The 16,302-nt window shown below is 44.3% G+C and overlaps 1 protein-coding gene across 5 annotated transcripts in view; it reads right to left on the reverse strand.

Annotated features, from left to right (window-relative positions):
* Nucleotides 1-16,302, reverse strand: part of NAP1L4 (nucleosome assembly protein 1 like 4) — a 57,617-nt gene that overhangs the window by 35,840 nt on the left and 5,475 nt on the right. For all 5 annotated transcript variants that reach the window (XM_077818292.1, XM_077818290.1, XM_077818291.1 and 2 more), the window contains exons 2-5: nt 14,390-14,421; nt 10,623-10,684; nt 6,579-6,678; nt 567-708 (exon numbers count right to left, since the gene is read on the reverse strand). In XM_077818292.1, the coding sequence (XP_077674418.1) occupies nt 567-708; nt 6,579-6,678; nt 10,623-10,684; nt 14,390-14,421 (336 nt within the window). The remainder of the gene's footprint in view (nt 1-566; nt 709-6,578; nt 6,679-10,622; nt 10,685-14,389; nt 14,422-16,302) is intronic.

Here is a 16,302-nt window from a genome sequence, read left to right on the forward strand (position 1 = left end):
CAGGAATCTGACAGGGATTTTCCAGGTATTGCCTTGTTTTGTTAATCCGTTTCATTCCTTTAGGAGGTTTTGTTTGTTTTTTAACATATAGTCAACTTGTCTGCATGCCAGACCTTGCAGAAGAAGATCTAACTGGCTGACTGATGCTGGAGTAGTGATATCAAAAACATGCTTTAGATATGCGATTGCATCTGCTATAGAATCCTGAAAAAGGACAAATTGTCTACAAGTCTTCGAGTTTTTAATACAATCAGAGGAGTAGAAAAGAGTGCTTTACACAGCTCTCCAGCAGTTCTCCTCTTCAGAGGTACTAAAGGAGTAATTAACTCCAGCCTTTATCACTGGAAGTATAGTTTTTACAATATGGAACATCTGATAGGATGAGAAAAGAACAAGGGCTAGAGTTCTAGATTGGTAATCCAAGCTTTGCTTTAAGGCAGCTGGAGGGAAAAAAAATACAGGGAAAGGAGAGATAATTTGTTTCTATTTTACTCTTCTCTATGTACCGCCAAACAAAGGAAATTAGAGAAACAGCAATTTTGAGAAGATCATTATAGTCTTCCTACCTTATCGAAGAGGGGTTGATAGAGGGCTGCATATTTTCTCTCTAAATCATGAACTTCTTCATAAAATTTAGCTTCTATATGGGCACACTTCACCTGGAGTTGTTTCAAGGCATCAATTCTTCTTTTTACTGCTTTTGGTAACCTAGAAATAAACAGCTCTGTAAGTCTAGAAGGTTAGCTTCTTCACATCTAATATTCATTGTACATTATCCTGATATTATAGCTATACTCTTTAGTCATAGGAAGGTTTAGTTTATTCATAAAACCCCCCACACATACACGTTCCTTTTTTAAAAGGCATTTAAAAGCTTTATAAGAATCTTTTCTTATCCATGTTGTCCTTGATACTATTATCTTCCATCCCCTAGACCATCAACCTCCCCAATATTTCAGATGGCAGAAAATAACTTTTTTTTACATCCAAGTTTGTGCAATTACAACGACCCTTCTATGGAAAATTGTGTATTTTGTAGAGAAAAGCATGTATTCATGGGCTGTACCCTGAAATACACCTCTACCCCGATAATAACGCGGTCCAATATAATGTGAATTCAGATACAACACAGTAAAGCAATGCTCTGGGGGGCGGGGCTGCGCGCTCCAGTGGATCAGCGCATCAGTGTGTTAAGAGTGTCGGGCCAGGGCCGAAGGATGGATAATGGGGCCATGGGGGAGAACGGGAACAGGGGTCGATTCAGACATGCAGGGGCAGCGTGGCGGGGCTGCAGCAGGGCTCGGCCAGGCTGCAGCGACCTGGGGGTGGCTCATGGTTGGAAGTTCATGCCCCAGCCCGGGTGCCTGCAGTCAGAGGGAGCAGGTCTGTGCTGCAGCCCAGACCCCAACTCCGCGCCCTAGCCAGGGGGTGCTGCACGTTCCGCCTGGCTGGGCGGTTTTGCTACTGCTTCGCTCAGCTCCTGCCTCCCTCATGCTCCCCTGCCTGAGACCCTCTGCCCCTACTAACAAAAATGATTTAGTTTGCAAGTTTACAAACATTTTTATCCTAAAGGAATAAAAATATATCTTTCCTTGTAAAATTTCAAAAGCACATTATTCCTTGTACACTCTAATCCCTCTACTCTGACATAACGTGGTTTCACCTAGAACGTGGTAAGATTTTTTGGCTCCCGAGGACCGTGTTACATCGGGATAGAAGTGTATATAAATATATACATTGACAAAACAAAGGCCAAATTCCCAGATACGAACCAAACCTCCAAAAGCTTCCCTGAACAGATTAGCCTGTTCTCACACAGAAAGAAAAGTTCCAGAAGTGTTGAACCTTCACTTTATATCCTAGTACTGACCCTAGAGAACTCAGTTCTAAAAACCAAGCATAACCCAGTGAGAAGACAGATGATGATAGAAGCAATCTGGGCCCTAGTCTACACTACGAGTTTAGGTTGAATTTAGCAGCATTATTTCAATTTAACCCTGCACCCGTCCACACGATGAAGCCATTTACTTAGACTTAAAGGGCTCTTAAAATTGATTTCTGTACTCCTCCCCCGACGATGGGATCAACACTGAAATTGACCTTGCCGTTTCGAATCTGGGGTAGTGTGGTCGCAATTCGACGGTATTGGCCTCCGGGAGCTATCCCAGAGTGCTTCATTGTGACCGCTCTGGACAGTGCTCTCAACTCAGATGCACTGGCCAGATAGACATGAAAAGGCCTGCGAACTTTTGAATCTCATTTCCTGTTTGGCCAGCATGGCAACCTGCAGGTGAGTGCAGATCTCACCAGCAGAGGTGACCATGATGGAGTCCCAGAATCGCAAAAGGGCTCCACCATGGACCGAGCGGGAGGTACGGGATCTGATGGCTGTATGGGGAGACTAATCTGTGCTATCAGAACTCTGTTCCAAAAGACAAAATGCCCAAACATTTCAAAAAAAACTCCAAGGGCATGAAGGACAGAGGCCTTAACAGGGACCCGCAGCAGTGCCGCATGAGACTTAAGGAGCTCGGGCAAGCCTACAAAAAACCAGAGAGGCTAACGGCCGCTTGGGGTCAGAGCCCCAGACATGCTGCTTCTACGATGAGCTCCATGCCATTCTAGGGGGTGAAGCCACCAGTACCCCACCCCTGTGCTTTGACTCTGTCAATGGATTATCACGCAACAGGGATGCGTATTTTGGGGATGAGGAAGGTGATGAGGAGGTTGAAGATAGCGCACAGCAAGCAAGCAGAGAAACTGTTTTCCCTGAGAGCCAAGAATTGTTTCTTGCCCTGGACCTTGAGCCAGTAACCCCAGACCTACCCAAGGCAGGCTCCCGGACCTGCCACGCAGAGAAGGGACCTCTGGTGAGTGTACCTTTGTAAATATAATACATGGTTTAAAAGCAAGCGTGTTTAATGATTAATTTGCAGCCAGTACAGCTACTGGAAAAGTCTGTTAACATGTCCCTGGAGGATTTCCACTCCATCCCCAGACATCTCCATAAAGCTCTCCTGGAGGTACTCCAAAAGCCTTTGCAAAAGGTTTCTTGGGAGGGCAGCCTTATTCCATCCTCCATGGTAGGACACTTTACCAAGCCAGGCCAGTAGCATGTAGTCTGGAGTCATTGCATAACAGAATGGCAGTGTATGGTCCCGGTGTTTGCTGGCATTCAAGCAACATCCGTTCTTTATCTCCGTGTTATCCGCAGGAGAGGGCTATCATTCATGGTCACCTGGTTGAAACACGGGAATTTTATTAAGGGGACATTCAGAGGTGGGGGGAGGGGTGAAGTGATCATCCCAGAGAATTGGATGTGTGTGTGTGTGGGGGGGGGGGGGTTAAGTTGGTTTGTGCTGCACTTTAACCTGAAAACTGCAGCCCCTCCTTTTAAACCACCAACCCAACAGCTGTTTGGTATGGGAAATGAGGGCACTGCTGTTTGAAACCATTTCCAAGTTATGAAGGTTAAAGAAGCCGAAAGACTGTGATTTACCATGGCTGCCTGCAAGCCGAATTCTGTTGCTCGCTGGCCCTGCGTGTGCGATCTCCCACACCAAACCGGCAGACCCTCAATATAAGAGGCAAAATGCGACCTTGTACCAAAGGCACATGTGCTATGTAATGTTAACAGCAAGGTTTAGCCTGAAAGAGTCTACCCATTGTTCTCTAAAATGTGTCTTTAACTACTACTCTCCCTCCCCCCCACACACACAGAGCTGCAAATGTTTCAACGCTAACACTATCATCTCCTTCCCAGAGGCTAGCGAAGATCAGAAGGCAGAAAAAAAAAAAAAAAAAAACACACACTGGTAAGGAAATATTCTCTGAGCTCATGCAGTCCTCCCACACTGAAAGAGCCCAGCAGAATGCATGTAGGCAGACAATGTTAGAGTCCAGGAAAGCACAATGTGAACGTGAGGACAGGTGGCGGACTGAAGATGATAGGTGGCATCAGCTTGTTGACAGAAAGCAGGAGTCAATGCTGAGGCTACTGGAGGATCAAACGGATATGCTCCGGCGTACGGTTGAGGTGCAGGAAAGGCAGCATGAGCACAGACCCCCGCTACGGCCTGTGTAACCAACTGCCCTCCTCCCCAAGTTCCATGGCCTCCTCACCCAGAAGCCCAAGAACGTGCCCTCCTGTACTCTAACCGCTCTGGTGTCTGGCTGTGTGTAATCAGCGGCCAGGCGATTTGCCTCAACCTCCCACCCTGCCATAAACATCTCCCCCTTACTCTCACAGATATTGTGGAGCACACAGCAAGCAGTAATAACAATGGGAATATTGGCTTCGCTGAGGTCTGAGTCAGTAAACTTCACCATCGCACTTTTAAACGTCCAAATGCACATTCTACCACCATTCTGCACTTGCTCAGCCTATAGCTGAATAACTCCTGACTACTGTCCAGGCTGCCTGTGTATGGCATTAAGGGGTAGGCTGGGTCCCCAAGAATAACGATAGGCATTTCAACAACCCCAATGGTTATTTTCTGGTCTGGGAAGAAAGTCCCTTGCTGCAGCTGTTGAAACAGACCAGAGTTCCTGAAGATGCGAGCTTCATGCAGCTTTCCCGGCTATCCCGTGTTGATGTTGCTGAAACATCCCTTGTGATCCACCAGTGCTTGCAGTACCACTGAAAAGTACCCCTTTCAGTTTATGTACTTGCTGCCTTGGTGCTCTGGTGCCAAGATAGGGATATGGGTTCCATCTATTGCCCCACCACAGTTAGGGAATCCCACTGTAGCAAAGCCATCCACTATGACCTTCACAATTCCCAGAGTCACTACCCTTGGCGGCAGCAGCTCAGTGATTGCGCTGGCTACTTGAATCACAGCAGCCCCCACTCCAAATTGATTCCTGACTGACCGGTAGCTGTCTGGCATTGCAAGCTTCCACAGGGCTATCACCACTCACTTGTGACCTCTGAGGGCTGCTCTCATCTTGGTATTCTGGCGCTTCAGGGCAGGGGAAAGCCAGTCAAAGTTCCATGAAAGTGCCCTTATGCATGCAAAAGTTTCGCAGCCATTGGGAATAGTCCCAGACCTGCAACACTGCGGTCCCACCAGTCTGTGCTTGTTTCCTGGGCCCAGAATCAGCGTTCCACGGCATGAACCTGCCCCATTATCACCATGATGTCCACACTGCCGGGGCCCATACTTTGAAAGAAGTCTGTGTCCATGTCCTCATCACTCTCCTCACTGCGCTGCCATTGCCTATTCGCCTGCTTTTGCAGATTCTGGTTCTGCGTACACTGCTGGATAATGCGCATGGTGTTTAGAACAGTCATAACTGCTGTGGTGATCTGAGCGGGCTCCATGTTTGCCGTGGTACGGCGTCTGCAGGAGCGCAGAGTCGCAGCGGAAGCAGCGAGTGGATGACAATGCTGACAGCAATATGGCGCCCACACGGAAAAAGGCACGAAACAATTGTTGGCTGTTGCTTTCACGGAGGGAGGGAGGGGGGCGCAAGGGGTAGGCTGGCAGTAAATGGTGCAGTACGACTGCTGGCTGTCGTTGTCTCCTGGGTGCTCGTGGTGCTGCTGGCTGGGACAGCAGCCTGAGGCAGAATGGCCCCCTCAAGGATTGAACTCACAACCCTGGGTTTAGCAGGCCAGTGCTCAAACCACTGAGCTATCCCTCTGCAAATATTCCAGGCAGGATTGAATCTCCATTAGATAAAACTTAAAGAGAATGACCTGAGTCACTCCCATGTCTGCCCTGGCGTCCCGACAGACCTCACCAAGGCCAGCCAAGAGCACCCAGGAGACGACGAGGACGGCTACCAGTCGTAATGCACCATCTGCTGCCACAAGGCAATGAGCTGCTGCTGTGTAGCAATGCAGTCCCGCATCTGCCAGCGCCCAGGAGACATATGGTGACAGTGAGCTGAGCTGACTCCATGCTTGCCGTGGTATGGTGTCTGCACGGGTAACCCAGGAAAAGAGGCGCAAAACGATTGTCTGCCGTTGCTTTCATGGAGGGGGGCGAGGGGGCCTGACGACATGTACCCAGAACCACCCGCGACAATGTTTTTTGCCCCATCAGGCATTGGGATCTCAACCCAGAATTCCAATGGGCGGTGGAGACTGCGGGAACTGTGGGATAGCTACCCACAGTGCAACGCTCCGGAAGTCAACGCTAGCCTCAGTACTGTGTATGCACTCCGCCGACTTAATGGTCTTCAGTGGGGACACACACAATAGACTGTATAAAATATATTTCTAAAAAAACGACTTCTATAAATTAGACCTAATTTCGTAGTGTAGACATAGCCTCAGAGAAGTGATCTAAAACCCAGTTAAGGGGAATTGAAGTTTGACATAAAAGCCAAGTCAAGTTAAGAAACTAAACACTGAAGTGAACTACTCTCCTATCAGGATGCAATCTTAAGTTAGTAGTTTGTGGAACTGATCTAGGACAATTTGTGTCATCCTCTCTAAGATGTTGGCCATTGCACCATCTATTAAAGCAGCAACACTCCTTACTCTGCCATTTCTATTTTTCTGACTAAATAGTAAATCTGGTCTGTTATTTTTTCAGTCTTGCTGAAAGTCTGATATGCATTGTACTCACGTTTCAATATAGCTTGAAGGAGTGTGAGAGGAATTGTCAAGTCGCTCCTGCAGTGCTGCTAAGACTTGTGGATTTTGCATGACTTGATCTGCTAGCTTTTCTATGAAAATAAAAACATTCTTAATACATTTGGATTGATTTGGTGCTATATTAAATATTTTGGTAGCACCATTAAGCAATATTATTGAACCCCTGGATCATAACTATAATCGCTACTGTGCTGAACTGTCAACAGCAGTAAAATTGGTTCAGACTCAAACCAGAAAGAGAAGCAATATTGATGGGCAGGAGAATGCATATGGAGAATCCCAGAATCAGAAATGTAGCACAGAAGGGACCTTGAGAAGTCATCAAGTCTAGTCCCCTGTGCTATGGCAGGACCAAGTAAACCTACACCATCCCTGACAGGTGTTTGTATAACCTGTTTTTAGAAACGTCCAATTATGGGAATTGCACAACCTCCCTTTGGAGCCTATTGCAGAGCTTATCTATCCTTACACATACAACATTTTTCCTAATTTAAATCTCGCTTCCTGCAGATTAAGCCAATTACTTTTTATTCTACCTTTGGTAAACATGGAGGAAAATTGATCATTGTCCTCTTTATAACAGCCCTTAATATATTTGAAGACTTATCAGTCTTTTCTAAAGCCTAAAAAATGCCCAGGGTTCTACCCCCCGCCAAATCGGTCTCTCATACAACAGGTTTCCTAAGCCTTTTAGATTTTCTGTGGCTCTCCTCCACGCTCTGTACACTTTGTCCATATCTTTCCTAAGATCTGGCATCCAGAACTGGGCACAGTACTCCAGATAAGGCCTCACCAGTGCTGAGTAGAGTGGGATAATTACCTCCAATGTCTTATATACCACACTCCTGTTAGCACACCCTAGAATGATATTAGTCTTTTTCATAGCTGCATCACATACTTGATTTTCATTCAATTTGTGATCCACTATAACTCCCAGATTCTTTTCAACACCACTTTATTCCCCATTTTGTATTTGTGCATTTGAATTTTTTTTCTTCCTTAGTGAAGTACTTTGTACTTCTACTTATTGAATTTCATCTTGGGGAATTCAGACCTTTTCTCCCATTTGTCAAGGTCATTTTGAATTCTAATCATGTGCTCCAAAGTGTTTGCAACCCCTCCTCGCTTGATGTAATCTGCAAATTTTATAAGCACGCTCTCCACTCCATTATCTAAGTCATTAATGAAAATATTGAACAGCTCCAGATCCAGGACTGACCCCTTTGGGACCCCAATAGATATGCCATCCCAATTTGACAGCGAACCATTGATAACTAATCTTTGAGTACGTTCTATCCACCAGTTGTGCACCCACTTTATAGTTATTTCATGTAGGCCACATTTCCTTAGTTTGCATATGAGAATGACTTGAGGATGCCAACTGCATCTTTTCCAGTTGAGAAGCATGGCCAACCTTTGCAATCAAGGTTCAGGGCGTGGTGGATTCATAAAGTTTTCTACCCTCCATTTAAGCCTGGCTAAAGAGCTTGAGCCAGTCTTAAAAAGGAGGTGGGAGTGGGAAGAGAACAGAAAACTGCTGTGTTATATTTTTGGCCAGGCTGCAAACTAACTGGGCTGTCCTTGAAAACTGTCAAAAGCTTTGAGTAATGCAGAATGTAGCAGCCCAGCTTTGAGCATGGCAAGGTCCTATGAGCACTGTACTGGCCATTGTTCATTTCCATATACGATTCAAGATTCTGGTTACAATTTACCAAACTCCTCAGATGGTGTGGAGCCAATTACCTGAAAGATCATGTTTTCCCATGTCCCACTATGGGAGTTCAGATCTATTGCATTGCTCCCAAAGTTAAACTCTCCATGGGAAGCAGCAAGGTACTCTTACCAGAAAAATCTATGCTTTTTTAACTCTCTCCCTTTAGTGGCCTGCTCAAATTTAATAAGCTTCACACGCAATTTAAGACTTCCAAAGCCTTGGAAAGATTTTTGATTCAATTTAATAGTAGGGATTGGAAGCCTGATATGAAGCATGTGGTTTCCACTGCTGGCCTTTAAGCATAAAAGCCGCTTTTTTAAAATATAGTTTTGAAAGCATTTAGGTGCTTGGTGCTGGCCCAAATGTATTTCTAAATTTACCAAAAACACCTATGAAAGAAATTTAAGGTCGCAAAGCACCCAGATTATGCAATGCCAGTATTAAGGTTGCCTGTGCAACAATTTCTCCCTCCTTGTAACCATCTTTTACGTACTTGAAAAGGTATGTCCCCTCTCGGTCTTCTCTATCTCCCTCCCCCCCAAAATCTTCCATCATAGGTCATGTTTTCTAGACCTTTCATCATTTTTGTTGCTCTTCTCTGGACTTTCTCCAATTTGTCCCCATCTTTCCTGAAGTGTGGTGCCCAGAACTGGACACAATACTCTAGGTGAGGCCTAATCAGTGCGGAATAGAGCGGAAGATTACTTCTCATGTCTTGCTTACAACACTCCTGCTAATAAATCCCAGAATCATGGTGGGTTTTTTTTTTTTTGGCAACAGTGTTACACTATTGACTCATATTTAGCTTATGGTCCACTATAACCCCCAGGTCCCTTTCTGCAGTACTCTTTCGTAGGCAGTCATTTTCCCATTTTGTGTGTGCATAACTGATTGTTCCTTCCTAAATGGAGTACTTCACATTTGTCCTTATCGAATTTCATCCTATTTTCTTCAAACCATTTCTCCAGTTTGTCCAGATCATTTTGAATTTTAATCCTATCCTCCAAAGCACTTGAAACCCCTTCTAGCTTGGTATCATCTGCAAACTTTATCGGTGTCCTCTCTATACCAATCACTGATGAAGATATGAGCAAAGCCAGAGCCAGAACAGATCCCTGTAGGACCCAACTCGTAATGCCCTTCCAGCATGACTGTGAACCACTGATAACTACTCTCTGGGAATGGTTTTCCAACCAGTTTTGCACCCACCTTATCGTAGATCCATCTAGGTTGCATTTCCCTAGATTGTTTATGAGAAGGTCATGTGAGACAGTATAAAAAGCTTTACTAAAGTCAAGAAACACCCTGCCAAAGAAAGCTATCAGGCTGGTTTGACACAATTTGTTCTTGACATTTCCATGCCGACATTTACTTGTCACCTTATCTTCTGGATGTTTGCAAATTGATTGCTTAATTATTTGCTCCATTAGCTTTCTGGGTACAGAAGTTAAGGTGACTGGTCTTTAATTCCCTGGGTTGTCCTTATTTCCATTTTTATAGATGGGCACTATATTTGCCCTTTTCCAGTCTTCTGGAATCTCCCCCGCCTTGTTCCATGACTTTTCAAAGATAATCGCTAATGGCTCAGATATCGCCTCAGTCAGCTCCTTGAGTATTCTAGGATGCATTTCATCAGGCCCTGGTGACTTGAAGATATCTAACTTGTTGAAGTGATTTTTAACTTGTTCTTTCCCTATTTTAGCCTCTGATCCTAACTCATTTTCACTGGCATTCACGATGTTATACGTCCAACCACCACCAACCTTCTTGGTGAAAACCGAAACAAAGAAGTCATTAAGCACCTCTGCCATTTCCACATTTTCTGTTATTGTTTCCCCCCTCCCCCCATTGAGTAACAGGCCTACACGGTCCTTGGTCTTCCTCTTGCTTCTAATGTATTTGTAGATGTGATGTACACAAAAGACTGTCCATTTTAAAATGTTCATAACTTTAAAGATATGCAACTAATCATCTTCAAACTTTGAAGAAACTTGCCAGAGCTTTACAAGCCCAGTCTGAAGTTTCTATTTTGTCGTCATTTTATTTAGTTGCAAAGTGTTCTCATCAAAGATAAAGGTTTTCACATTTGAACAAAATTGGATCAACTGATTTGGTCAAAACTTAGAAATGGCCTCTCAGCCTTAACTACGGGTCACTACCAGAGCCTTAAATATACACATGCATACACAATTTTGGATGTAAACACTTTGTTGTATAGAAAATGATTTCAGTGTACAAGAGAAACAGGAGGCTTACCACTACTAGCGTAACCTTATACAGTTACTTACTATTCACACTTACCTTTTTTATCACTTGCATGTTTAGCAGCTTCCACAGAATCTGAGGCAGCATCTTCTGCTTTACTAAAGAAGCCAAAGTTAGATTTACACACCAAAAGGTAACACCAGCTCAATATTTGTTACTACATCTAATTATGAAATTACTAAAAGTATTTTATATTACATATAAAGGAATGCTGTTTTTAAAGTATGATGCACAGCAAAAGTTTAAAATATGCAGATCCCATTAAAAGACATCTGTTGTCATCAGTACCTTGTGCTCAGATGGCTGAGACCTGGATATCAGAGTTTGGATATCAAGCTAATTGTTTTCTCTCATAAAAGAAAGAAGCTGACAGAGCTGTAGAGTCAGCACCTAACTCCTTGTGTGGAAGGTTCTCACATGAACTGAGTGACCCTGGAGCTGCATGCATCCTCCCTTGGCCAGGAGGATGTTGCAACACAAGGCACTTGAGAGTGCAAGGCTTATTTGATTTTCATCTAAGAGTGGGGAGCAATCCAAACTCTTTAAATGGTGAGGGAAGGAGAAAGAGGTAAAACTGATCATTCAAAGCCTCTCTGTACAGGAGAATCTAAAACAGAACACCCAGAAAGTCCTGCGAGAAGAAGAATTTCAGAAAAGCATATTTGGGGATTTATTAAAATTTGGATAACCTAAATTCAGGGACAATCAAGGTTTACGTTTACAAAGAAAAAAATAATATGAACCCCTTAAAACCAAATTCTGGGAGATGTGCTGGCTATAAAAGCTTCCCCAGCAACATAATTTAGACTTGAAGGCGCAGAGAGGTCAAACGTAAGCAGGTATGTCTCTTAATACCCGCAGTGCAGACTGGCCTGTGTCAGTGGTTCCTTATCACACAGTGTGAACCATATCTTATTAAAAGGTAATCTTGTGAACCATCTCCACTGCCGTTTGCGCTTGTGTAGACTACTTCCTCACTCATTCACAACCACATAACAACCCTGTTGCAGCTACAGCAATTACTTACACAGAAAAGTGACACAGGGAAATGGAAGTATTTTAGCCATCTTTTACTCAATTTAGCTGCTGTAGACAAGAAGGGACCAGCACCATGTAGCTGGTCAGCAAGTGCTCCCCATGCCACTGGTGGTTCACAGACCACAGTCTGGGAATCCACTGAAAAAATCATCTCTAAATTCAAATGCAAGGAATGTATTTTTTACCATTTTCATAAGCTCTTGTTTATTAACTAGACTGTAAATTCTTCAGGGCAGTGTGTTCATATGCTTGTAATGCACAATATGTAAGGCCCTACTTGAATTGCAGGATGATTATCAAAAAAATTGTGGCCAAGTTGCAAACAACCCATGGGAAATTTCAGAAAAGTAATAATGGTCCATATTATTTGTGGTCCATTACTTTTCCGCTGTTGGCCGCCTGGTGCTCCTCCCACTGTCAAAACTGCTTTGGAAGCCTAATATCACGGAAATTGCAGATTCCGCAATATCGCACGTTAAGTAGGGCCGTGATACACTAGCAGCTATGAAACTTAGAAAGTAAAAAAATACATGCCAGATGCAGTGTTTTATATTATTTCCCTACTCATATGTACTGAATATATTTCTAATTAAATAATCAAAGAAGACACTCTGATTACCACAGTTAGAGAAATCTGAGAATCAGATTTGCCCTAAAGATGGTAAAAAAAGAGAGCTGTTAGGGCAAGTGAGTTAAAGCTGAACCTTTGCTATCAATATGTAAACTTTGTTTCAGAGACAAGTGTATTTTTACTAAAAACTCTAGTTCACAAACTTAGTTTTAGAACATTACATTTTGGTGGAAGCAAAGTCCTTCATGTGTAGGAATAATGTTATGTGCATCACATCCAGCTATCTACAAGATCAAGATTATATGTTCTTTCCCCTCAGAAATTTAAAATATAAGCAACATCTTATTAGTACAAAACAGAGTAATTACACAGGGGACTCGCTCCCAACTGAGGCAAGAGCAATATTGGGACTCTACAAAAGCATGCAATCAGAAGAATTAAATACAGCACAGGACCTCAAAGCTCAGATTATTTCCCTATACCTGTAAAACCTCGGATCAAGAGGGATTTTTTCTGAATCGCAGTAAAAGCAGTTACTTTTAACAAATTAGAAAAGAGTTGCAATTTCAGGTTGTCTTCTAAAAAAAACAAAAAAAAACCTATCTTAACGGCAAACTGAAAAAAGTACTTGTACCACTTAAACTACTATGTTGATAAAATCACTTCCTTGTTTCTAAATGTCCATCTAAAATTTAAGATAATTGTAATATACTTTATTCAGAGTCTAGACAATTACTCCTGGGGGAATTCTGCACCACGGCACATGCGCAGAATTGATGTCCCCTGCAGATTTCTTTGCTTCCCTGCAGAAAAATGACTTTCTGATGGGGGAAACAAACGGAAGCCACAAGAGCGGTCATGCAGCCCTCCCCAGCAGTATGTTTCGGGTGCCCAGAGCAGCTGGCAGAGAGGTAAATCCCCAGTCCCGCCCCCTGCTCCACAGTGAAGACCTGGCAGGTGGCTCCTTCCCTGTGCTGGGCTCTGCTGCTATTCCCGGCTGGGCTGGGGAGAAGGGGACTTCCTCTTCCCCTGCACAGCATCTGGGGTTGGGTCAGACCCACCCGCAGATTTCTCCCCTGGCTGTAGGAAGCTCTGCAAACTCCCCTGCTTCCTGCACCCATCGTTCCTCAGCTGCAGGGAGTGAGATCCCTGTACAGGGAGCTGCTTCCCCTATCCGCCCAACCCCCGTGCAGCCAGGCCCCTTCATACCCAGACTCTCCTGCTGAGCCTCACCCCACCTCCCGGCAGTCAGAACCCTCCGATCAGCCCCACTTCCCCTGCACTGCCCCGAGCCCCCCACACCCAGATTCCCACTCAACCGAGCCCCAACTAGCTGCACCTGGATCCCCTACTGGAGCCCCACTCCCTCCCAGCATCTGGACCCTCCACTGAGCCCCAGACCCCCCTGCCAAGCTCTATCCCCCCTGCAACCCAGACCCACCCCCGTTGAATTCAAACCACCTTCACTTGGACCCCCCACTACAGAGTCCCATTACTGTCGTACCCAGAACCCTCCAACAAGCTCCTGTGCACCCAGATCCTCCACCGGGTCACCCGCATCCAGATTGCTCCCCACAGAACCCTCTCAACCCACACCTGGATTCCCCCACACTAGGATCCTGCCTTGCTGAGCCTGCCTGCCCACAACTGGCATGGAGGGCCAGGACCCTGGGCTGTTTCTATAGGGCTGGCCCTGTCCTTGCACTGCGTCATGGTTGGGTTCAGCCTCACCGCTGAGCCCGTGTGCCAAGGGAGGATGTGCCAAGGGAGGATGGGGGGGGGGGGTGGAGGCTGCACAGTGATCTCCCACCTCTGTGCAGCCAGTGCCTGTGCTCCCCAATGCCATGCTGGAGCCTCCACATTTATTTGACAAATAAAATTGGCAGATTTTTGCAGAATTTTAAAATATTGTGCGCAGAATTTTTAGGTGCAGAATGCCCTCAGAAGTAGACAATACTAAGAACAGAGTGATTTTACACATGACCATTTGTGCAACATTCTTCGCTTCCCATGCACCAATTCATTTTCCTTTTTTGTGTGGGAGAAAGCATTAAATGTTCTGGCTAACCTTCTCTATTTTTGATTTGCCAAGTTTCATGAAAGAATCACATACTAAGATACTGGTGAGCTCTGAAGACAGGTAAGTAGCAAATCATTTCTGTTTAGAACAGATATTGAGAGCATTCTGACTTACCTGTTATCTGCCATCTGTATGCTTGTATCCACCTACAAAATAAAATATAAAATGTTTAGGAGACAAAATACTGTTATATAAAAGTATCAAAATCCGATTAAAACCTGAAGATGCTTGCAATAATAGCTGCAGGATCTGCTAAGGAACAGTCAATATACCAACAGCCATCAGCAGGATCTTATGTACTGTACATCTTTCACTGGACTACTCACACCAAGCATCACATCTGAATGTAAGTTTATGAGCAGCTGTTCTATGATGTGAACTCATGGAATATTTGTTTTTAAATGGTTAAATAGCTCTTTACATCCCTTAGAAGTATTGCAGCCTGTAATCTGTTCCTCTGGCATCATAAAACCTGAGTTATATACTAAAAACAAAAGTGTTAAAACCTAGGTTAAGTATCAGTAAGATAGTTCTATTTGGTAAACCTCCTATATAGGTTCCCCGCTCCTTTTCTAAAAGAACGTATTTTTTCCTCTTCTGTTACCCAGTACTTAGTCATCTCATTCACCTCCTGTCCCAAACAGGAGTACACATACATATTCTTAAACACAAACCTGACAAAGGGCAGTACAACTAAAGAGCTGAAATACTCCTGACTCAGAAGTTTTAATGATCAAGGTTTCCCTTTTCCCCCCACTTCCTAGTCTTTTCCCTCCCATACTCTTTCCTAACTTGAGGAGAGAAAGCATGCAGTATTCCAGCATTTCCTTCTATCTCTTGTCCCACACTAAACCTCATACCTGGCCCTAAACACCAGTTTATAATCTTATTCTGTCTCTAACCCAATGACTATTTGCATATTCATCCCAAGTGGAATAGCTTCAAAAGGAGCTATTTAGGGAGCCCTACATAAGAATATCCCACAGCTCAGCGATTAGAACACTCTCCTAAGAGGTAGGAGTCCCTTGTTCATATCCTCTCCCTTCATGAGGCCAGGAGGTGGTGGGGGGGACTGAACCCAGGTCTCCGACATTCCAGGTATGTGTTCTAACCAATGGGCTAGAAGTTAAGGTGAGCACCACCCCCCTCTTCCTCCTTCAGCAGACCGATTTTGAATGAAACCTGATGTGGTATGCAGCCTCTGAGGACACCTACCTTATCAAGCTCCGCATGGGAGCTAGGCGGGAGAATGCCTATCTTCCCCTGGTTCGTGCACTGATCTGAGGTTTAGGTTCAGGAAACCTAAAGTGAGGCAGCAATGCGTGTGTCCAGAAGCAGAAACTTCTGCACCTAGAGAATGTTTACCCTGAAAACTCAAGACACCAAGTCTAGGCCCCTACAGAAGTCAGTTGGAGTTGTGTGTATCACAGTAGAGCCTACAATTGTTACTTAGGAGCCAAAGGCTGGGATATAGGTGCCTAAGTACCTTTGTGGATTGGGGCCTAAGGCCCAGTTTGACTGTTGCCATGTGTCAAGCAAGCTCTGAGGAAGGCTAATCTCCTACATGGTAGGTATAAATTAAAATCAAGACAACAACCCCTGCTGCAATATTCTAGTATCAAGCACTTACATATCTCCTAGAAATTCAAGGTGTCAGAATTTAGAAATTTAGGGCATTCACAGAGTCCAAGGCCAGAAGCAAACATTGTTACCAGCTACTCTGATCTCCGATATAACAGGCCACAGAACTTCCAAAAAAATTTCTGCAGCATATTTTTTAGAAAAAAACTTTCAATCATGATTTAATAATTATTTGTGATGGAGAACCCACCACTTCCCTTGGTAAACTGTTCTAATGATTAGTTATTCTCCCTGCTAAAAATGTATGCCTTATTTCCAGTCTGACTTGGTCTAGTTTCAAATTCCAGCCATTGCATTGCATTATACCTTTCTCTGCTCCCAGGGGTTCTCAAACTTAATTGCACTGCAACCCTCTTCTGACAACAAAAATTACTAATGACCCCAGG

The sequence above is a fragment of the Eretmochelys imbricata genome, chromosome 6, assembly GCF_965152235.1.
Source record: "Eretmochelys imbricata isolate rEreImb1 chromosome 6, rEreImb1.hap1, whole genome shotgun sequence".
In the NCBI taxonomy this organism is placed as follows: Eukaryota; Metazoa; Chordata; order Testudines; family Cheloniidae; genus Eretmochelys; species Eretmochelys imbricata.